Source organism: Marmota monax, unplaced genomic scaffold (assembly GCF_021218885.2).
Source record: "Marmota monax isolate L192 unplaced genomic scaffold, Marmota_monax_Labrador192_F-V1.1 WCK01_AAM20220418_F8-fsc00355, whole genome shotgun sequence".
In the NCBI taxonomy this organism is placed as follows: Eukaryota; Metazoa; Chordata; class Mammalia; order Rodentia; family Sciuridae; genus Marmota; species Marmota monax.
This window is the reverse complement of record NW_026694765.1, coordinates 592,330-617,212: the sequence shown is the minus strand read 5'-3', so window position 1 is coordinate 617,212 and position 24,883 is coordinate 592,330. Positions and strand designations below refer to the sequence as shown.

Genomic DNA, 24,883 nt, shown 5'->3' with positions numbered 1-24,883 from the left:
GAGTTTATAGAGAAGAGATCCTGCTGCTGAGCAATATTCACAACTCAATCAAGTAACAACAAACCTCCACACATGAACTAGTCCAACTTAAGCCATGACAATACTTTAAAATACAGAATAAGGAAGACAAAAGCACAAAAGCAACAACAAAACTGGGCGAGGAAGTGCACGACTGTAATCCCAGCAGTTTGGGAAGCTGAGGCAGGAAGATCACAAGTTCAAAGCTAGCCTCAGCAACTTATGGAGGCCTTGAGCAACTTAGTAAAACCCTGTCTGAAATAAAAAAATAAATAAAAAAGGCTGTGGATGTATCTCAGTGGTTAAGTACCGCTGGTTCAATCCCCAGTACAAAAAGCAAAATACGAAAATGAAAATAAAATAAAATAAAAAACCCTGAAAAAACAGACCACAAGTAGGAACAAAAAGAATGGCACCTCAGGTCCTCCTCCTAGACATTTGCTTATCCAATAAAAAGAGAGAAGTCCATAGAGCAAAAACTATAACTGCATATACCAGGACAAACATGCAAATAAGGAAGAAAAATCCATCTCAACTGATGTGCAAGTCAAAGGCCTCTGAAAATATGAAGAAATGTGAAAAAAAACCCTCCCCCTAAAATTCAAAATCCCCCACCAAAGGAACCACAAATGTGGAATAGGATGAAATTTTAGAGAAGGACGATAAAAACCTCATTATTAAAATGTTCTATGAACTGAAAGAAGATCTAAGGAACAAATACAGGATATGGAAGACTATTTCAATAAAGAAATAGAGATATTAAAAAATATATATACCATAGTGAACCTCCACAAGAAATTAATTTTAAAAAAACCCTATGGGTAAACGACAGAAAGATAATAGAGGGAAGGGAGCAGGGGTGGAGAAAGGAAAAGAGCATTATTTAGAGCAATAATGGCATCTAAATTAGAACAAGATATATTTCATGCTTGTATAATTATGTCAGAAGTTATTCTATTGTCATGTGTAACTAAAAGAATCAATAAAAAATAAGAAACAAGTCAAAACACCTGTTAATAAAAGACACAATGAATGATATTAAAAATTTACCTGAAAGTATCATCAACAGCTTAGTTTGAGTAAAAATTAGAACTTCAGGTCTTGAAGACAGGGTATAGCAATTTGAATATTCAGTGTGCAATAAAAGGAAAATAATTAAAAATGATAAGAATATACAAGAACTCTGGGAGAGAAAGATAGATCAAATCTGAGAATCACTCAGAGAATAACTTGGTGATAAAGGCTAATGGCATTAACAACTCTACATTGAGATAATACTAAAAAGTTTTCCATACCTTAGGGAAGAGATAGACACCCACATACAAGATGCATATAGAACTCCATAGACACAAAATTCAAAAAAGAACATAAGACATCATAATTAAAATGCCTAACATAGAAAATAAGGACAAAATGCTGCAAGAAAGAAATGTCAAGTAACATTTAGATGCAAAACCATAAGGCTCACTCTGAATTCTTGACTCAGGCACTAACATCAAGGAAGGCCTGGAAAGGAATATTCCAAGCTCTAAAAGAAAAAAAATTCCAGACAATATTGCTATATCTAGCAAAGATGTCTTTCAGAATAAATGAGGAAATAAAAATATTCCATTATAAGATAAACTAAAATAATTCATGACCATTAAGCTAGTGATTAAAAAAAAGATACTTAAAATATACTGTGTACAGCAGGGTACGGTGGTACTTGTATGTAATCCCAGCAGCTCCGGAGGCCAAGGAAGGAGAATTACAAATTTAGGCCAGTCTCAGCAATTTTGTAACACCGTAAGCAACTTAGCAAGACCATCTCAAATTTTTAAAAAATATATATTTTTAAAAAGGGTTAGGGGTGTGATTCAGTAGTTAAGTACCTCTAGGTTAAATCTCTGGTACCAATTTTTTTAAATATTGCATACAGAAAAACTCAAAAACAACCCCCCAAAATTTCAAATAGATGAAGTCCAGTAGAAAAGCAACTAACTAAATGAAAATCAAGACAGAATTGAGTATTCAGCAAACAAAACAAAATAGCAGGGGTTGGGGTTATAGCTCTGTGATAAAGCACTTAGTATGTGTGAGGTACTAGGTTTGATCCTCAGCACCACATAAAAATAAATAAATAAAATCAAGGTGTTAGGGAAAAAAGTTGATTCTATTTTTAAAATAGCAGGAAATAACAATGTCATGTACATAATAATGCTGAATGTAAATGATCTCAATACCCCAATTAAAAGACATAAGTTAGAAAAATGGATCAAAAAACAACGTCCAGGGGGCTGGGGATATAGCTCAGTTGGTAGAGTGCTTGCCTTGCATGCACAAGGCACTGGGTTCAATCCTCAGCACCACAAAAATAAATAAATAAATAAAAATAAAAAATCTTCTTAAAAAAAAACCAACAACAACAATGTCCAGCTACATGTTGTTTGCACAAGATTCATATCAGGGTGAAGACACTCACAGGATTTAGATAAATGATAAAAAAAAAAAAATCCTTGCAAATGGAGTCTGAGAACAAGCAGGAGTAACTATTCACATAGTTGACAAAATTTATCTCAAGAAAAAATAGAATAAAATAATAATAATAAAAGCTACAATATCCTGGGAAAAAAAGAACAATCCAACAAGAAGATATAGAAAAGATATAATGATAGTAGATATGTATGTTCCAAATGTCAGTGTGCCTAATTACACACACACACACACACACACACAAATATTTCTTGAAAGGTAGAACCCAATGCAATAATACTGATTTCAACATACCTCCATGACCAATAGATGGGTCATTCAAACATAAAATTAATAAAGATATTTACATCTTAAAAAATACTATAAATTAAATGGATCTAATAGACAACTACAGAATATTTCACACACACCCAAACAACTGAATTTACTTACTTCTTAAGAGCTCATAAATCCTTTTCTAAAATATACCACAATGTAAGTCTTAGCAAATACAAAAATAATGATATAACCCCATGCATCCTATTAGATAATAATATAATAAAACTAGAAATCAACAGCAAGAAAAATATTAGAAATAACTTAAAATAGAGATTGAGCAATACTCTTTTAAATAAAGAATGGATCATGAAAGAAATGATAAAAGAAATCAATAAATTCCTAGAAACAAATGAAAACAGAAATATAATATTCCAAAATCTCAGGAGCAGTATGAAGGCATTTCTAAGAGGAAAGCTTAAAGTTTAAAGCATGGAGTGCCACATTTTTTTTTAAAAAAAGAAAGTTTCAAAATAAATAATCTAGTGATCCACTCACTATAAAGCCTTAGAAAAGAAAGAACAAACTAATGTCAAAAGACAGAAAATAATATCACAGCCAATATTAATGAAATTCAGATTTAAAAAAATAGAAGGAGTAAATAGCACAAATTGTTGGTTCTTTGTAAAGATTAATAATATTAACAATAATAATAAAATTATTATTTATTAATAATTAATAAAATTAACAATAATAATATAAACACTTATTCAAACTAACTAAAAGAAAGAGAAGATTCAAATAAACAAAATTAGAGATGAAAAAGGAGATATCATCACAGGCATTTCTAAAATCTAGAGGATCATTAGAAATCATTTTGAAATTTTATACTTCAATAAACTTAGAAAATATAAAGACATCGACATATTTTTAGACATATATGTCTAAAAATGCCCAGATTAAATCTGGAAGGTATAGAAAACCTAAATACACCAAGTAATACAATTGAAACAGCAATTAAAAGTCTTTCAACAAAGAAAAACATAGGACAAGATGGAGTTTCAGTTGAATTCTACCAGACCTCCAAAGAACTAACAACAGTATTTTTCAAATTATTATATGAAACTGAAAGGGAGGGAACACTCCCAAATATATTTGAAATTCTGATTTCAAAACCAGACACAATGAGGAATGAAAACTATAGACCAATATCACTGATGAACATAAATGCAAATATCCTTAATAAAATATTAGCAAACCACATCCAAAAAACACATCTAAAAGATAGTATATCACAATCAAGTGGATTTTATTCCAGCGGGATGCAAGGTTTATTCAACATGTGTAAATCAATAAATGTAATTCAGAACATAAAGAGAATTAATGACAAGAATCATATGATGCAAAAAAAAAGCCTCTGATAACATTCATATTATAAACTCTGGAGAAATTAGAGAAAGAAGGAATTTATCTCAATATCAGAAAATCCATATATGACAGACACAAAGCAAATATATTGAACAACTAAAAACTGAAAGAATTTTCTACAAAATCAGGAACAAGACAAAGATATCCTCTTTCACCATTGTTATTAAATATAGTTATTTGAACTCTATCCAGAGCAATAAGAGAAGAAATTTAAAAAGATATAAATAGGAAAAGAAGAAGAAGTAAATTATCTCCATTTGCTAATGACATAATCCTATATCTAGAAGACCTAATACTCCACCAGAATTCTTCTAGGGCTGATAAACAAATTCAGCAAAGTAGCATAATACATGGATCAACATACAAAAATCAATAGTTTCTCTGTGACTATAATGGATCTGCTGAAAAGGAAAACAATTCATTCACAATAACCTCAGAAAATAATAAATACCTGGGAATACATCTAACTAAGGAGGCCTCTACAATGAAAATTATAGAATACTAAAGAGAGAAAATGAAGATCTTAAAAGATAGAGAGCCCTCTCATGTTCTTGGATAATCGGAATTAATATTGCCTAAATGGTAATATCAACAAAAGTGATCCACAGATTAATGCAATTCCCATTAAAATTAAAAAAAAAAAAACTAGAAAAAAACTGTCATAAAATTCATTAAAAAAATGAAAGATGAAAAATAGCTAAAGCAACCCTGATCAAGAGTGATGTATAATTTTAGGATCCTAAATTATACAACAGAGTATTGGTAACAAAAACATCATTGATGTAGACAGGAAGATTAATGGAATAGAATACAAAGGGACAAAGCCACATAGACGTAGTCATCTGATACTTGACAAAGATGCTAAAAATATGTGTTGGAGAAAAGATAGCCTTTTTTAACAAATGGTGCTGGGCCATAGTTAAATCAAAATGTATCAAAGACTAGACTAAGAAATTAGAATAGAAACTTTGCAAATTCTAGAAGAAAATATAGGATCAAAATTCCAATATATTGGTGCAGGCACTGATTTCCTTAGTAAGACCCCTAAAGCTCAAGCAATAAAATCAATAATAAGTAAATGGAATGACATCAAACTAAAAAGGAGAAAAGATTAAGATCTTAAAGAGAGAACCTACAGGGCTGGGGTTGTGGCTCAGCAGTAGAGCGCTCACCTAGCACGGGCAGGACCCAGGTCCGATCCTCAGCACTACATAAAAATAAAGGCATTGTGTTGTGTCCATCTACACTTAAAAAAATAAAAAAAAAATAAGTAAATAAAAAATATACCTTTGAAAAAAAGAGAGAGAACCTACAGCATGGGAGAAAATCTTTACCAACTACTCCTCTGACAGGGATTAATATTCAGAATATAAAAAGAACTCAAAAAAACTTAACTCCAAAAAAAATTAAAATTAAAAAGCAAATAACCCACTCAATAAATGGGCAAAAGAACTAACCAAACATTTCTCAAAAGAAGTACAAAAGACCAACAAACATGGAAAGATGCTCAACATCTCTAATAATCAGGGAAATACAAATCAAGACTACACTAAGATATCATTTTACTCTAGTCAAAAAGGCAATTATCAAGAATACAAATAATAATAAATGTTGGTGAGGATGTGGGAAAGAGGTGCACTCATACATTGTTGATGTGAATGCAGATTAGTACAACCACTCAGGAAAGCAGTATGGGGATTCCTCAAAAAACTAGGCATTGAACTACAATATGATGCAGTTATTTCTCTCCTCAGTATTTACTTCAAAATACACACTAAAATCAGCATGCTATAGTGATAGCTATAGCCACATCAATATTTATAGCAGCATAATTCACAGTAGTCAAGTTATGAAACTAGCCCAGGAGCCTGTCAATAGATGAATGAATTAAGAAAATGCAGTACATATATACAATTTAATTGTACTCTGTCATAAAGAAGAGGAAAGTATGGCATTTTCTCATAAATAGAGGGAAATGGAGAGTCTCATGCTAAGTGAAATAAGCTAGAGTCAGAAAGACAAAGATCCAATGTTTTCTCTCATATGTGGAAGTTAGAGCAGTGTAAGAGAAAAAAAAAGAAGAAGAAGAGGGGTTTGAATATCATAAAGACAAAGGGAAGACAAGTCAGGTGGAATAGAAGACAAGATTTAGAGAGAAAGAAGGACAGGAAAGGGGAAGTAATGCATAGCGAATTTGACAAAATCATGCTATGTTCATGTATATGTACATGCAAAACAATGTACATATAAAATAAATAAATGAGTGAAAGAAAGGCCATAAGTAGAGGAAGGGGAATAGGGTAAGGGAGGAGAGGAGACCTAGGGGGTGGCACTGGTAATTGAAGTGAAGTAAATTAAATTTCATGCATATGTAATCTCAAAATGAACCCAACTATTATTCATAATTATAAATTATAAAAAATAATATTTATATTATTTTTTATATTATATTATATTTTTATACTATAAAATTATATTTTATATAATATAATTTTATATTATAAAAAATAATAATGAAAGCAGTGTATTGGAAAAGAAGGCCAGTATTCAATATATCACCAAACTAAGGGAGAGTTTCTCCATTTTGTCCCCAAATATCATCCATCTTCACCCAAGCTAGCCCAAACATGGAAATAGGGCACCAAGAACCAACAGAGGTTTCCAGGAACCCTCAAATTCTACCTTGAGAAATGAGATAGGAGTTTCCCAATGCTAATAGAAAGTAGAAGGAAGTTCTCCCAAGAGTGTTTATTTTTTTTTCTGTTCTCTTGGGCCCTGAGCCCCATGAAATCTTACAGCACTGTTGTAAACAAGAGCAACACTGGCAACACCACTCCCTCACCAAGATGTGAGGGAGAGGAGTCTTTCCAAGGAGAAGAGTGTAAGCCCAAGAGGATGGGGATGGGAGAAATCAAAAACCTCCATGCTGTTTGCTTTTTATTTGTGATCCTGTAGCTTGACCCGGGGACAGGCACAGGCACAGGCATAGGAAGTGGCAGAGTAGAATTGCTAAAGCCTCAGCTTTAGGCTAGGAGACTGAAAAGTGCAGTAACAGAGAATCGTTTAGAAAACTAAGAAACTAATGGAAACTTTTTAACCTAAGAAAGGTAATGTATTTTTTAAAGAAAAGGTAATTATAGTGAATATACCACCCCCCCAAAATGTGAAATACCAAAAGCATTACACATGGGGTTAAAAAAATCAGGTAAATAATAAGGCAATGTAATACTTCAAATACTGTTTAATCTATCCATTATGTTTGTATTGTTTATGATATATTTTACCAAAAATTAAAAATATTATAAAATAAGAAAATAAAACTATATGTTCATATATATATATATATATATATATATGTGTGTGTGTGTGTGTGTGTGTGTATAGATATAGATTACATATAGATGTATATACTTGCTGTGGAAAGGGAAATGTATTACATTGGGAATTTAAATTCAAAGTTTCTAGCTCTGCTGTCTAGCACTGTCTAGTGATTTGTATAAGTCATGTAATACTTTATAACCTCAATTTATTTTTTAAAAAATTAACTCAATTGGCCCCAATATACTTTAAGATGTGGTCAGAAATTCTAGAATTCTTTTAAACTAACTAGTGACCAGGCTGTGGGTTTCCAATGTAACTTGAATATTGGATATATTTAGGGTACAATTTTGCATTCTTAATAAAGAATAAAAATGAAATAATATACTATTCAAATTTCAATGTCCATAAACAAAGTTTATTGAGACACAGCAATGCTTATTAATTTATATATTGACAGGAGATTCCTTTGAACTATAACAACCCAGTTGAGTGCATGCAACAAGAGGCCGTGAGTGGTACTCTCATTACTGTTTACTGCTGTTCGGTGCATAAATCCAATAACCTAGGTATAACTTTAAATAACATATTTCCATTTTACAATTTTATTTTTTATTACTGATGCATATCCATCATTTTAAAACAAGGGAAAAATGGACACTGTAGTATTAAGAAACAGTCAATTGTATATATTGTTGTTGAATTAAATCACAAAGAATTGTGTTCCTTATTCAATGATGCAATATCTATGCTTATATGTTGTATTGCCAGTTTATGCATTTGATGAAAGATTGATTGCTATAGAAGAAATAGGTCATGAGAAAACAAATTTCTTTAGCCTTTCTACAAAACCAATTGTTCAAATACTTGAGGATATGAGGAGAAAAATCAAATAATCTACTTTTAAAAAGAAAAATGTTTTAGAATAGTTTTCGCTGACTCTTGTTGAACTGAGAGGTGGAATATTAGTTATTTAATGTGTAAATGTTGATTTTTGGGTGACTTAAAAATTAGCCTCAGTGAATAAACTGAATAGGATAATGAGTAAGAATATTTTTTTAAAGAAGTTGAGTAAATACTAAGTTAGTATAACATAAAGTGAAGTCTGCAAAGATAAACTTTATGATGGTAAAAACATGTTTGAAATAAAAAAGGGTTTATTGGGACAGACCTTAAAAGTTTGTAGAAATTCATGTTGTTTAAAGTTCTTAGTTATCAAGCAAGTAATTTGCAGAAACCATTTAAATTAGTCCTGTGTTACTGAACCAGTAGTGTTACCAGTGAACTTCATCACCTTAGTAAACTGAGCCATTATCAATCCCATGAACTTTTGTTAGAAATAGAAGCTGAATTTCCTAACATGCTTGTTATGCAGCAACTTTATGGCTTTTTTTTTTTTTTTAGTTCGGTACAAGAGTGAAATTTTTCTATAAGAGAACTGTCCCCAACCGCTATTATTGGACACTGTCTGACTTTGGAAGTTAGATTTTACTGCAGAAAAGATAATTTTTTTCTTGCTGAATTCAATCTAAAATTTCAAGGTGAAACAAGACATGTAAAAAAATATTATTACAAAGTGTTTTCAATGATAATAAAATGTGGTGAAATCACATATAATGTTGACTACTTTTTGCACTTCCAAATTTTTAGCTGCCAAATTTTAAAGCAAAACGTGATATCTTAATTCTGTACAAAGTTGTAGTAAGTATGATTCATGAGATTAAACTATAGTCTCAGCAACATTTTGAGAACCTCAATGCAATTGGAAAGAAAGTATGTGGATTTAAAAATTCACTTTACCCTGCAATTTAGGATCTTTCACCTAACCTTCATTTACAAATGATGAAACTGCAATAAAATTCTTGTCCAGATGTCAAAAGAATAAATTAAAAGAAATATATAAATGCCATCCAAGCATTGAGTATGCATAATTAAAATTATATGCTTGTGGATTCATATAATGATTTGGCAGTAAATATTCATGTGAAAGACATTTTTATTTTTATTTTTATTTTTATTTTTTTTTTAGCAGTTCATTTCTGATTTATATGATGAGACTAATTCATAGGTTCAGCCACAGACAGAGATGAATAAGGAAATATAGGAAAATCTAGAGTTATTTATGAAAATAATCTATTTCAACAATCTATTAAATAGATAATAATGGATACCAATCAATGACAAGAGAAATTTTCCAATTAAAAATCATTTAACAAAAGATCAATTTACATATTCCTTTTAACTTTTGTCCATAAAAATTTAAATATACAAATCACATCCCCAAGTCCAAAAGAATCTTTCTAAACAAATAAAATATAGGCATTGAAAAATTCAGGATACAAACCATTTAAAAATATTTTTTAAATTTACAGTAAATTAAATCTTATAAGAAATGAGACAACAAAATGACAGTTATATACAACTGTTAAGTTCCCAAAAGCTGAATGATGATGATACAATGGTACCACAATTTATCTAAATGAGAACTGTTAACTATGCTTTTTATAGTTATATCTATTTCAGTTTTATTAGACAATGGGTTTAAAGAGCAAATGCTGAAATAACCAAAAGCAGAATTATAGTTATTCTTGGAAAATTCTAATTTTGCCTATGTGTCTAAAGTTGCAAATTACAGAAATATTCTTCAGAAAAGTCAGGTATTTGGTAAGGCAAGGCACATAGGACCAGATTTTGATAAAGGTGCTTTTTCCTTGGCCCTGTAATTAAATTATCCTGGAAATTCTTAAGATTACTTTCAATAGAGCATAAACAACTGATGTAAAGTGTATACCCATAGTAATTAAATATTTTCTGTGCATGTTTAAATAAAATAAGGAATGCTAAATCCTTAAAAAAAAAAGCTAAGTTGAATGACTATACAATGACATTTAAAGGCCAATGATTTGATATGTAAGAACAGTCATTATTACACTAAATGCACAGAGCAGAATGTCAATTAGTTTCCTTTTAGAGTCCATGTTATAAGAATCTAGTTTAAATAGCAAACTGCCTTTCTTTTCTATGAAATTTGGTGACATTAGATGTAAATATTTAAGTACTATATATTCTACCGTAAAAGTAGCTTAGGACTTCTCTAAAATCACTTATTAAAGAATTGGTAATACTGCTATATTGAAACCCCTACCTGTTGCATTTTAAACTTTAATTCACAATAACTACATTCTTAATTTTTAGTTTAATTATCAACTGGCACTTTTCTCCTAAGAAGTAATACATTCTTACATGGAACAACTTAGATGAGAGACAACAAATACACTTTTTTAAAAAGTACAGAAATTTAAATTATCCAGGTGTCATCTTTATAAAAGCTTAATACAATAAGGACCTCTGAAGGTCATTAAAACACAAAACAAATACATAAAATAGCATTATCTGTATATATGACATGATCTAGGACCCAAATCCATCTTCTTCAATATGACTGCTTCCTTTGAATTAAAAATTAAAAACTACATAGCTCCATAACATTTTCAAACCTATTAGAAAAGCAAAGTATAAATTATGGCTAATGAAAGTTTGCTTTAAAAATATACTTTAGACTATTTTCCATTTTCACAATTCCTAATTACATTTTATAATCTTTGTTGGAAATCTCCAAAAATATATTATTATGGACACCTGAAAATGTTATTAAACATACCTATATTATCTAATAATTTACTTGTGTAATTGCTTAAGTGTTAGAATAGGGGCAGACTAAACTAAGTTAACAAAAAATTGTTGAATGCACAATGCATTAATACATAATTGCCCAAACAACACTGTAAACTGAACATATATTTTTATTTTCAGTCTTAAAATCTGTGTGTTTGCAAGATTTAGATTTCTCTTAGTAGTAATAGGATATAAGTCTGAATGTTGTTGCAGTCTTAAAACAAAATGTGGTTATCAAACAAAATACTCTAAAAGATGGTCACTGCAGTCCAAATTAGATCACTGCATTAGCAAGGTAGCACAGCCAGTCCAAATTATCCAAGAGTATCCAATGGTTTGGAATAACATTATTCTCCAGCCAAATTCTATTTAACAAAATCCACTAGAACTATATAAAAATATTCTTTTACAGTTTTTATATCAGAACAGACTTTTAAAAATATATACAGTATAAATGAAAAAATAAAGCAAAATACTTCTTATACTTAATAGATAATCTGCATATAGTCAATAATTAAATTAAACCTATATCACTTATAGAATGTATTTTTGCCCACCAATTCATCTTACTATTTCTAATATATTCTCTCTCCTTTGAACCAGTTTATTAAATAACATATAAATTCACATCCTCAACTCCAGTGTTGAATAGGGAAGAAAACCCTTTATTTTAAAAGCAAAATGGTGACTCCTTCCCAGCAGCTTTCATGGAACATAGAAAGGGAACTCTGAATTCAACTACATCTCCCAGTCATGTGATCACAGTACTCCTGGGGAAAATGGGCTTATGAGAAGTCTAAAACATTTCTTCTGACCAGTCTTGAATTTAAAGTTCTGGCGCCATCTAAAATAGTGTAATATGGCAACAGGAATGTCTCCAAGAAAAGTCATTTTGGTCTTGGTCCACTGATACCTATACAACTAATATTTTTGGTTGTTGTTTTTGTCAACAGTTGTTGATTAAAGGAAATTTCTACAGATAAGTAAAATATTAATTTAAAATCTTTCTATTTGTATACAGTATAACTTGATAGTTCAAAATTCTCCAAATGGAGCTATTAGACAATAATTATTTTAAATTATTAAATCGGTATTTAATTCCTTTAAATTACATTTAAAATTTTCAGTAACAACACAAAAATTTAATTTAAAGTAATATTAAGAATTTATCTGATTTACAGAAAAGATAGTCAATTAAGAGATCAAGGGTAAAACTCCATTAGAGTAAAATCTAGCACAGGAACAACTGGATTGCTTTCAGCTGTCTCAAAGCACTAAAAAAAATCTTAGGATGTATATGGAGAAATAGATGTTTCTTTACACTACATTTAAATATGAATTTTATTTTCTGACAAATCAGACTGAGAATATTACCTTATCAAATTTTTGTAAGTGAACAAATAATATTTGGCAATCCTTTGTTTAGTAATCTTTATACAAATATAAAAATCTCAGATATGTGAAAAAATTTTTTCAAATATTTCTATTTTTCACAGCTTTAATAGGTAATTATAATTTTCAAACTTCAACTATTCCATGTGATTTGATATTTCTGTACAGAAAGAATAAGGTAAAAAACATCTAATAAGAGTAAGTAGATCTAATTTGCAAAAATTGATATTTGTGTGCTCTTGCAAAGAGTGCATAGGACATTTCTGCAGCAATCAAAAAGGTAAACTCTTTAAAATTAGATTTCAAGTTTCCTCCAATATTCTCTCTAATTTTAAACCCTGGAAATACTTTAAAGTTTTGATTTCTAGGCATAATGTGTTTTGCTACATATACAGTACAAACATTTTATCTTTAAGCCTGTATATTTTCAAACCACCTGAACAATATGATCAGATTCAGCATGATGATATCTTCACAGAATCAGTAGAAGTCCTCTGTGCAAGATTAACGTTGAGATTCCTAGTGCACCATCATGAGAAACCAGTTAAACAAAGTTTATGACTATGCTTTAATGGGATTTCCTGCAGGTTTGGGATCATAACCATATAAGAAAGTAGCTGCTATTACAAGGATGGCTCCAAGGAAAAAGACACTGGTTGGCACAAAATCTTGTAGCCAAAAATAGGATATCAGTGTTGATAATATTATGGATAAAGAGGTTGCAAATCCTTTTAAAATATTATCCGCATACTTAATAACAGCAGCTATTACAAGGCCTCCAAGTGCCTGAAGAACTACTACTATCCAGGTCAGTCGGTTATATCCCTGAAAAAAACCATTCTTTGATACCAATTCTCCATCATAAATGTAAACACCCATTAATCCAAATATGCTCCCAAAAAAACCAAGCTGAATGTTTCTTATCCACACTGATTGTTTTGTTTCTTTTAAGATTTTCTCAAAATAAACTCCAGCAAAGCCACTTGAAAAACATGCTGTTAGAACTGCCATGAGGCCTACAAATTGAGAGCCAGCTGAAAGTTCCTTAGAATCAATCTCTTGAGAATCTGAGGGCCACTGTACAAAAGCAACTCCTGTCATCAAAATTATTAGGGAGAGCCATTGGTATACACCCAATTTTTTACTGAGCATAGACACAGAAAATAATGCTGTTGTAAGAATTTTCAACTGATATGTGACCTGATAAGTAGCTGCATCTAGATTTGATAGTGCCACATATAGTAAATTATTCTGAAGAGTATATATCCCTGATGGAATAGCAAGTTTAAGTGTTTCCATAGGTTTATTAAGAATTTCATCGTGCAGTACTCGATTCAGTGCTCTTAGACTACATTTACTGTCTTTGTAGACTAATAAAAGGCAGGCCATTATCTTCAAAAGTTCAGCAACAACCACTGCTGTAGAAGATAGATAACGAGGTCCTTCCTCTTTTAAAGTCCTAGAATAACGCATGGTTAGAACCAAACTGGTAGTCTGAAAGACCAAAATTCCCAGGGAAAGGTATTTTAGGTTGGCAGACATAGTTTTATCTTCATTTGCCTCCCGCGCAGCTCTGCCAGCGGCACGCACTGGGGCCTGCGGCTCAGCAAAGCCGGGCGCCCAAGGCCGCCGAGCTCTAGGGGTCCGTCGGGACTGCTGACCCGCAGCGCTGCCAGCTCCCGCCGCCTTCGTCGGTGCCACCTCGGTGCCTGAAAGACATTTTTAAAGATTAAATACATAAAAATCTTAGTACACTACAGCATAAACAGATAGTTTGTAATCAATTTTTACCATGGGGACCACTATGAATGAACATTGAATAAACAAAATATTATCCCTCCAAAATAAATAAAATAAAATAATACTCTTCATTTTTATATCTGTATTATAATAGACATTTATTTAATCATGTTATTATTATTTAATTTTTTCAATAAAATATATTTTTTCTTATTATATACATTATCTTATATCCTTGGATTATACAATATGTTTGATTTTGGCTTTTGGCCTACAACAGCTAATTTATTTTTACCATCTGATTTTATAGAGGAAGATTTTCAACTCTTAAACCTAATCAAAAAGTGACCATACCCAGCACACCTACATATCTGCATGGAGTTTATTCACTTTAATATATGTGTTTTCATCAGTGCATTTTGCTATGTTCTTCTCACCAGGGGACTATTAACATGATGTCATTAATCTAATTGGTGAACACGATCCTCAATGCAATTATGAAATGATTACATTCCTCCACTGTACAGTTTGCAGGGTTGGATAGTTGCTATAACCTTGAAGTGTGGAGAAGAAAGCAAACTGCAATACCATAAGGAGAAAAAAAATAACCCTGCTTATTAACTCAGAGAAAAAAAATCACCACATAAAATCACATAGACACCATTAGCTATATTTACTTACCTCATTAAATTTGTCACATTTGGAATAGCAGCTACAATTAGAGTTATTCTCTCTTAAGACTTATTATATTCTATTGCCTATAACATCAATCTATCTTTCCTACAGACTAAATTGTCAATTTAAATGAGAGAATAAAAGCCTCTTACATGCATGCAATTTGCATGCCTCTTTTGAGATTGTGAGAGTGTCACTAATCTCTCTGACTCCCTCAGGGATCAGCTATGGACTTTGAGTTATTTGGGGGGTACTAATGGAAAATTCTAGAAGCTCTCAAGTGGTCTTTCTTACCACAAGAGGCTTTACTAATTAGAGAATCAGTCTGGTGATTGCCAGTTGCTGCATATATTTATTTCTATTGTCATTTCAAAAACTGAAAAAGTAACCACAGAAAATTTTCCCAGGTCTACTGGCCAACTGAGATATGACTTTCAGCAAAAACTCCATTTGCCATATGCCAACCAAGAATACTATACTCAGCAAAATTAACCTTCATATTTTAAGATGAAATAAAAACTTTCCATGATAAACAAAAATTAAAAGAATTCACAACTACAAAGCTTGCACTACAAAGCATTCTTAGCAAATATTTCATGAAGAACAAATGAAAAATGAAAGTGAAAACCCACAAAGGGAAGCACTACACTAAACATAATTAAACAAAGGAGAAACTAATTCAAACTAAAAAAAAAAAATAGAAATAAACCAAAATAACTGGGAATAAAAATCATATCTCAATATAACTTTGAATGTAAATGGCCTAAACTCATCAATCAAAAGACTCAGACTGGCAGATTGAATTAGACATAACAATATACTGTCTCCAAGACACTCACCTCATTAGGCAAAAACATCCACAGACTGCAGGTAAATGGATGGGAAAAAAGAAAAGCATATCACTCACATGGATCTTGTAAACAAACAGGGGTTTCTACCCTCAGATTAGACAAAGTGAACTTCAAGTCAAAGTTAATCAGAAGGGACAAAGAAGGACATTTCACACTGCATAAAGGAATTATACATCAACAAAATATGACCATTACAAATATGTATGCCCCAAACAATTGGAGCATCTTTGTACATCAAACAAACCCTTCTCAATTTCAAGAATCAAATAGTCTACAACACAATAGTATTGAGTGACTTTAACACATCTCTCTCACCACTGGATAGATCCTCCAAACAAAAATTAAACGTCTCTTGAGTCACTCCCTGCACAGCCTAGGTGTTGCAAGCAAGTCACACACTGTTCAGGCTCACCCTATTCTGTAATATAGTCTTTTCTCTTTAAGATGCCTGAGGAAGTGCACCATGGAGAAGAGAGGTGGAGACCTTTGCCTTTCAGGCAAAAATTGCCCAACTCATGTCTCTTATCATCAATGCGTTCTATTCTGACAAGAAAATTTTCCTTCAGGAATTGATCTCTAATGCTTCTGATGCCCTGGACAAGATTCACTGTAAGAGCCTGACAGACCCTTTCAAGTTGAACCATGGTGAAGAGCTAAAAATTGACATCATCGCCAACCCTCAGGAAAGGACCCTGACTTTGGTGGACACAGGCATTGGCATGACCAAAGCTGATCTCATAAACAATTTGGGAACAATTGCCAAGCCTGGTACTAGAGCATTTATGGAACAATTTGGTGTTGGATTTTATTCTGCCTATTTGGTGGCAGAAAAAAGTAGTTATGATCACAAACAGTATGCCTGGGAGTCTTCTGCTGGGGGATCCTTCACTGTAAGGGCTGATCATAGTGAGAACTTTGGACAGGGTGCTAAAGTCATTCTCCACCTCAAAAAAGACCAGCCAGAATATTTAGAGGAGAGGTGGGTCAAAGAAGTGGTGAACAAGCTCTTGCACTTCATAGGCTCTCCAATCACCCTTTATTTGGAGAAGGAGCAAGAGAAGGAAATCCGTGATGATGAGGAGGAGGAAGAAAAAGGTGAGAATAAAGAGAAAGATGAGGATGGTGAGGAGAAACACGAGATTGAAGATGTGGGCTCAGATGAAGAGGATGACACTGGTAAGGATAAGAAAAAGAAAACAAAGAAGATTAAGAAGAAATATATTGATCATGAAGAATTGCACAAGACCAAGCCTGTTTTGACCAGAAACCATGATGACATCACTCAAGAAGAATATGGAAAATTCTATGAGAACCTCACCAATGACTGGGAAGACCACCTAGCCATTAAGTACTTCTCTGTAGAAGGTCAGTTAGAATTCACAGCATTGCTATTCATTCCGCTGTGGGCTCCCTTTGACCTCTTTGAGAACAACAAGAAGAACAATATTAAGCTCTATGTCCATCATGTGTTCATCATGGAGAGCTACAATGAGCTGATACCACAGTATCTCATCTTCATTTGTGTGCTGTTGACTCTGAGGATTTGCCCCTGAATGTCTCCTGAGAAATACTCCAGCAGAGCAAAATCTTGAAAGTCATCCACAAAAAATCATTGTGAAGAAGTGCCTTAAGCTGTTCTCTGAGTTGGAAGAAGATGAGGAGAACTACAAAAAATTCTATGAGGCATTCTCTAAAAATCTTAAGCTTGTAATCCACGAAGATTCTGCTAATCAGTGACACCTTTTTGAGCTGCTGCACTGTCACACCTCTCAGTCTGAAGACAAGATGACTTCTCTGCCAGAGTATGTCTCTCACATGAAAGAGACACAGAAGTCCATCTATTACATTACTAATGAAAACAAAGAGCAGGTGGCCAACTCTGCTTTTGTGGAGTGTGTGAGGAAGCAGGGCTTTGAGGTAGTATATATGACTGAGCCTATTGATGAGTACTGTGTACAGCAATTCAAGAAGTTTAATGGGAAGAGCCTGGTTTCTGTGACCAAGGAAGTCCTGGAGCTACCTGAGGAAGGGGAGGAAAAAAAGAAAATGTAGGAGAGCAAGGTAAAATTTGAGAACATTTTCAAGCTTATGAAAGAAATCTTGGATAAAAAGCCAATAGGCTTTTATCTTCACTGTGCTGCATTGTTACCAGCAACTATGGCTGGACAGCCAACATGGAGCAGATCATGAAGGCTCAGGCACTTCAAGACAACTCCACAGTGGGCTATATAATGGCCAAAAAGCACCTGGAGGTCAACCCTGATCACCCCATTGTGTAGATACTGAGGCAAAAGGCAAAGGCAGACAAAAATGACAAGGCTATAAAGGACCTGGTGGTGCTGCTATTTGAAACTGTGCAAACTGTGAAACTCTCTTCTGGCTTCTCCCTTGAGAATCCCCAGACCCACTCCAATTGAATTTACTGCATAATAAAGCTAGGCCTAAGCACTGATGAAGACAGTGGAAGAATCCAGCGATGCTATTCCTGTTCCCTTTTGAGGATGATGAGGATGCATCTCACATAAAAGAAGGAGATTGGGAGTCACCACTGAGAAATCTGCCCTCTGTATAGCGTCCCCATGGCTCCTACAGTGGCCTTGAATGGCCCTTTCCCAACTGGCTCCTCTGTGGATTGATGTTCTAGTGGGTTTTTCTGTCCTTGGCATCTTAAGGCAGGAAACATGGGCCTCAAGCCCCCAGCCTCTTCCTAGTTTGGCAGCAGGGTTGGATAATGTATTGTCTTTTTGTTTTATTTTGCTCCAAAATTAAAGTATGCACAGTAAAGAAGATGCAGTTTTATACAAAAAAAATTAAACAACAAAACCCCTATTTCAATAAATAATAAAATCAATAATTTAGACTTAATGGACAAATATATAGTATTTAATTCATCAGTGATTAAATACACTTTCTTAGCAGCCCACGGATTCTTCTCTAAAATAGACTATATCTCAGACCACAAAGCACCTGTCAGCAAATATAAAAAAATAGAGATAATACCTTGCATTCTATTAGATCAAGAATAGAATGAATTTAGAATTCAACAATAAAAAAATATAGAAGCTACTCTAACATGAGAGACTAACATGCTATTGGTTGACAAATGGATAGCAGAAGAAATCAGGAATGAAATTAAAAATATTTAGAGGTAAATAAGAATAGTGACACAACATATCAAAATCTCTGGGTCACTATGAAGGCAGTTCTAAGAATAAAGTTTGTTGTACTGAGCTAATTAATTAAAAGAATAGAAAATTGCTGAATAAATAACCTAATATTACATCTCAAAGCCCTATAGAAAGAAGATCAATCAATACCAACAGCAGTAGAAAACAGGAAATAATTAAAATCAGAGATGAAATCAATTAAATTGAAACAAAAGGAACAATTCAAAATATCAACAAAACAAAAAGTTGATTCTTTCAAAAAATAAGTAAGATTGATAAACACTTAGCCACGCTAACAAAAAGAAAGAGAAAAATCAAATTACTGAAATTTGGAATGAAAAAGGAAATATCATAATGGACACTACAGAAATGGAGACAATAATCAGAAGCTATTTTGAAAATTTATACTTCAATAAAATAAAAAATCTTGAAGACCTCAACAAATTTCCAGAGACATATGACCTAGCCAGACTGAATCAGGAGGACATAAAAAATTTAAACAGAACAATTTCAAGCAATAAAATAGAGGATGCCATCAAAAGCCTATTAACAAAGAAAAGCCCAGGACCAGATGTATTCTCAGAAGAGTTCTACAAGACCTTCAAAGAAGAATTAACACCAACACTCCTCAAATTATGCAATGAAATAGAAAAGAAGGGAACCTTTCCAAACTTATTCTATGAAGCTAGTATCACCCTGATAACAAAACCAGACAAAGACACATTAAAGAAAGAACACTTCAGACCAATATCCCTCATAAACATAGAAGCAAAAATTCTCAATAAAATTCTAGCACATCACATCCAAGACCATATTAAACAGATATTGCATCATGATCAATTGGGGTTCATCCCAGGGATGAAGGTTGGTTCAACATACAAAAATCAATAAACATAATTAATCACATCAATGTGCTTAAAGAGAGGAATCACATGATTGTTTCAATAGGTGCAAAAAAAGCATTCAACAAAATACAGCACACCTTCATGTTCAAAACACTAGAAAGAAGATCCAACGTGGCAGGCCAGGGGAGGAAAAATTCTGTATTGCTCCATGACCTAGGTCTCAACTAGTGGGAATACTGCTTTTCAGAGAGTGATAGAGGACCCCTCCACAGCTGATCCCATCCAGGAATCACGGCCACCATGCCACAGGGAACCCCGGGCCTCAGTGTTAAAACAGGACTCCTGACTCCCAACTACTCATCAACACAGGTCTTGTGGGTGCCTTAGCCAGACCACCAGCATTAGCACCAGTGCAGAATTCCCAGATACTGCCGCTCCTTCAAAGGACACTCAGCTGCTACCCATGCGCAGGAACTCCGGCTGCCATTCTCATGTGGATCCCCATCTAACACGGGGCTCCCACAGTAGCCTCCGTCTTGGGACTTGGCAGCTACTGCCGTAGTCCCGACTTGTGGTAGCCTGCCTGCACCTAGGAACATCACAGGCTCTGAAGAAAGCTGACAGCCGCAACACTGCATGCCACAGAGCTCACCTCAATGCATCACACATCGCCACCACCTGGCTCCCCCCACCCAACTTAACACTCCATCCCTGAAAGCAGCAACCTTCATTTTGGGTCACCTCCATCACCATCTTTAGTCAGAGTAACTACCATTTTGGAACACCGGATAGCCAGGTACCCATAGTTTTCTAACCGCCCCCCCCCAATCCCCAGCAGCAGATAACTAGGCAGAGTGACTGCCTGATTCAAAACAGCCATCTGGGACAGGTGTACAGCCACCAGAGTGCAACACACAAGACCCCCCCCCCCAGAGAAACGTTCCTGATTAGCAAGTAGAAAGGGAGAGGGTGAGGGAGATATACTTTAGAGACTAATTTAGAGGGCGAAAAGAGGAGAAAAGACCTGGTACCAATGTCACAGGAGTAGACCTTGAGATCCTTGAAGTGCAATCTTCCAACAGGACCAGCAGGTACCATACCCCACTTCTGGGTGTCCTGAACCCAAGATCAGCCCTCACACCCTGGTAACCCCCACCATCCTCAGGGCAGATATACAAACTAAGAACAAACATTCCCATGTATTGGATGAGAAGGGAAGCAGGAAACATACTGATCTCCAACCAAACAATCCTTGTTTTTTTCTTTGAGATTTTTTTTTTCTTTCTTCTCCCTCTCTATTCTTCTGCTCTAACATCCCCAAAATATGTGAAGCCAAGTACTTTGCATGAATTAGGATATTCAGGACTGAAATGACTGAATAGTATATTACAGTTGGGTTGTATATCCTTTTTTTTCATTTTTTTCTCTTTTATTCTCTCCAATTTTTATTATTTAACTTTTTAAATTTTTTAATATATATATTTGTCTTATGTACTCTACTGTCTTCTATCTTACATGTATACCCATAATTATTACCTCTCTATTTTCCTGCTACTAACCTTCTTCTTTAGGTTTCTCTTTCAAACTTCCTAAAATATATTAATGCTATATCCTCACCTCCTGTCTCCTCAGCATATCTTCCTACACCTCACCCCAAGTTCTTTATCCACCATCAGAAACTGTAAACCTACTGATTATATTATAGATAATAATTGAATTCCCAATTTCTGTATATCATGACCTAACTGTAAATGTCTTAATAACAATGATTTGGTTTTAGATGATATTTTGCTTATATTGAGATTCATTGACATTGTCCTTCCCCTCAAAGGTGAAAGCTACTGAATGAACAATGGGTTACAAAAGACATCAAGGAGGAGATTAAAAATTCTTAGAGGTAAATGAGAACACTGATACAACATATCAAAATCTCTGGGACACAATAAAGGCAGTACTAAGAGGAAAGTACATTGCATGGAGTTCATTCCTTAAAAGAAAAAAAATTCAACAAATAAATGACGTAACACTGCATCTCAAAGCCCTAGAAAAAGAACAAATCAAAACCAAAAACAGTAGAAGACAGGAAATAATTAAAAATCAGAATTGAACCAATGAAACTGAAACAAAAAAATTGAAAAAAAAAATGACAAAACAAAAATTTGGTTCTTTGAAAAAATAAAAAAAAAATGACAGACCCTTAGCTATGCTGATGAAGAGAAGGAAAGAGAAAACTCAAATTACTAACATGCATGATGAAAAAAGAAATATCACAACAGACACTACAGAAGATAATTAGAAATGATTTTGAAAACTTGTACTCCAATAAAATAGAAAATATTGAGAGCATTTACAAATTTCTAGAGTCATATGATTTGCCCAATTTGAATCAGGATGATATACACAATTTAAACAGATCAGTTTCAAGTAATGAAATAGAAGATGCCATCAGAAGCCTACCAATCAAGAAAAGCCCAGGACCAGATGGATACAAAGCTGAGTTCTACAAGACCTTTAGAGAAGAACTAATACCAAAACTCTTCAATTTATTTCAGGAAATAGAAAAAGAGGGAGCACTTCCAAACTCATTCTATGAGACCAATATCACCCTGATTCCAAAACCAGGCAAAGACACATCAATGAAAGAAAACTTCAGACCAATATCTCTAATAAATATAGATGCAAAAATTCTCAATAAAATTCTGACAAATTGAATACAAAAATGTATCAAAAAGATCATGCACCATGATCAAGTGGGATTCATCCCAGGGATACAAGGTTGGTTCAACATATGGAAATCAATAAATGTAATTCATCACATCAATAGACTTAAAGATAAGAATCATATGATCATCTCAATAGACACAGAAAAAGCATTTGACAAAATACAGCACCATTCATGTACAAAATACTAGAAAAACTAGGGATAACAGGAACATATCTCAACATTGTAAAAGCTATCTATGCTAAGCCTCAGGACAACATAATTCTAAATGGAGAAAAATTAAAATTATTCCCTCTAAAAACTGGAACCAGACAGGGATGCCATCTTTCACCACTTCTATTTAACATAGTTCTTGAAACACTGGCCAGAGAAATTAGACAAAAGAAATTAAATGGATATAATAGGAAAAGAAGAACTCAAATTAGCACTATTCGGATGATATGATTCTATACCTAGAAGACCCAAAAAGTTCCACCAGAAAACTTTTAGAACTAATAAATACATTCAGCAAAGTAGCAGAATACAAAATCAATACCCATAAATCAAAAGCATTTCTGTATATCAGTGACAAATCCTCTGAAAGGGAAACAAGGAAAACTATCCATTTACAATAGTCTCAAAAAATAAAATAAAATACTTGGGAATCAACCTAACAAAAGAGGTGAAAGACCTCTACAATAAAAACTACAGAACACTAAAGAAAGAAATCAAAGAAGACCTTAGAAGATGGAAAGATCTTCCTTGTTCTTGGATAGGCAGAATTAATGTTATCAAAACGACCATACTTCCAAAAGCACAAAAAAGATTCACTGCAATTCCAATCAAAATATAAATGGCATTCCTTACAGAAATAGAAAAAAAATCATGAAATTCATCTGGAAAAATAAGAGATCCAGAATAGCTAAAGCAATCCTTATCAAGAAGAGTGAAGCAGGTGGCATCACTATACTAGACCTTAAACTATACTACAGAGCAAGAGTAACAAAAACAGCATGGTATTGGCACCAAAATAGACTTATAGACCAAAGGTACAGTATAGAGGACACAGAGACTAAATCACAAACTTACAATTATCTTATATTAGACAAAGGTACCAAAAACATACATTGGATAAAAGATAGCCTATTCAACAAATGGTGCTGGGAAAACTGGAAATCCATATGCAATAAAACGAAATTAAACCCCCATCTCTCATCATGCACAAAACTCAGCTCAAAGTGGATCAAGGACCTAGGAATTAAACCAGAAATCCTGAGTCTAATAGAAGAAAAAGTAGGCCCTAATCTCCATCATGTTGGATTAGACCCCAACTTCCTCAATAAGACTCCTATAGCTCAAGAATTAAAATCAAGAATCAATAAATGGGATGGATTCAAATAAAAAAGTTTCTTCTCAGCAAAAGAAACAATCAGTGAGGTGAATAGAGAGCCTACATCCTGGGAGCAAATTTTTACCCCTCACATATCAGATACTGCACTGATATCTAGGCTATATAAAGAATGCAAAAAGCTGAACACCAAAAACCAAATAACCCAATCAATAAATGGGCCAAGAATCTGAAGAGACACTTCTCAGAAGAGGATATACAATCAATCAACAAACATATGAAAAAAAGTTCATCATCTCTAGCAATTCAAGAAATGCAAATCAAAACTACTCTAAGATTTCATCTCACTCCCATCAGAATGGCAGCTATTAAGAATACAAACAATAATAAGTATTGGTAAGGATGTGGGGGGGGGGGAAGGCACACTCATATATTGCTGGTGGGACTGCAAATTGGTGCAGCCAATCTGGAAAGCAGTATGGAGATTCCTTGGAAAACTTGGAATGGAATCACCATTTGACCCAGCTATCCCACTCCTCAGTCTATACCCAAAGGACTTAAAAACTGCATACTACAGGGACACAGCCACAGTAATGTTTGCAGCAGCACAATTCACAATAGCTAAACTTGTGGAGCCAACCTAGATGCCCTTCAGTAGATGAATGGATAGGGAAACTTTGGTATATATAAACAAAGGAACATTACTCAGCAACAAAAGAGAATAAAATCATGGCATTTGCAGGTAAATGGATGGAGTTGCAGAATATAATGCTAAGTTAGCCAATCCCAAAAAACAATGCCAAATGTTTTCTCTGATATAATGAGGCTGATTCATAGTGGGGTTAGGAGAGGGAGCATGGGAGGATTAGACTTACTCTAATGAAATTAATTAAGATAGGGCAAAGGGGTGGGAGGGGAAGGGAGGGGGCATGGGGGTAAAAAAGATGGGGGAATGAGATTGATATCATTAGCCTACGTACATGTATGAAGACATGTAT

The 24,883-nt window shown here is 33.6% G+C and overlaps 1 protein-coding gene and 1 pseudogene across 1 annotated transcript; one reads left to right on the top strand and one right to left on the bottom strand.

Moving 5' to 3' along the window:
- Positions 1-9,821: 9,821 nt before the first annotated feature.
- Positions 9,822-14,241, bottom strand: LOC124079522 (UDP-N-acetylglucosamine transporter). Its single transcript, XM_046425110.2, has one exon. It carries the CDS (start codon positions 14,098-14,100, stop codon positions 13,120-13,122), a length of 981 nt encoding a protein of 326 aa, XP_046281066.1. The 5' UTR covers positions 14,101-14,241; the 3' UTR covers positions 9,822-13,119.
- Positions 14,242-16,268: 2,027 nt separating this feature from the next.
- LOC124079518 (heat shock protein HSP 90-beta-like) lies at positions 16,269-18,349 on the top strand (annotated as a pseudogene).
- Positions 18,350-24,883: the final 6,534 nt, after the last annotated feature.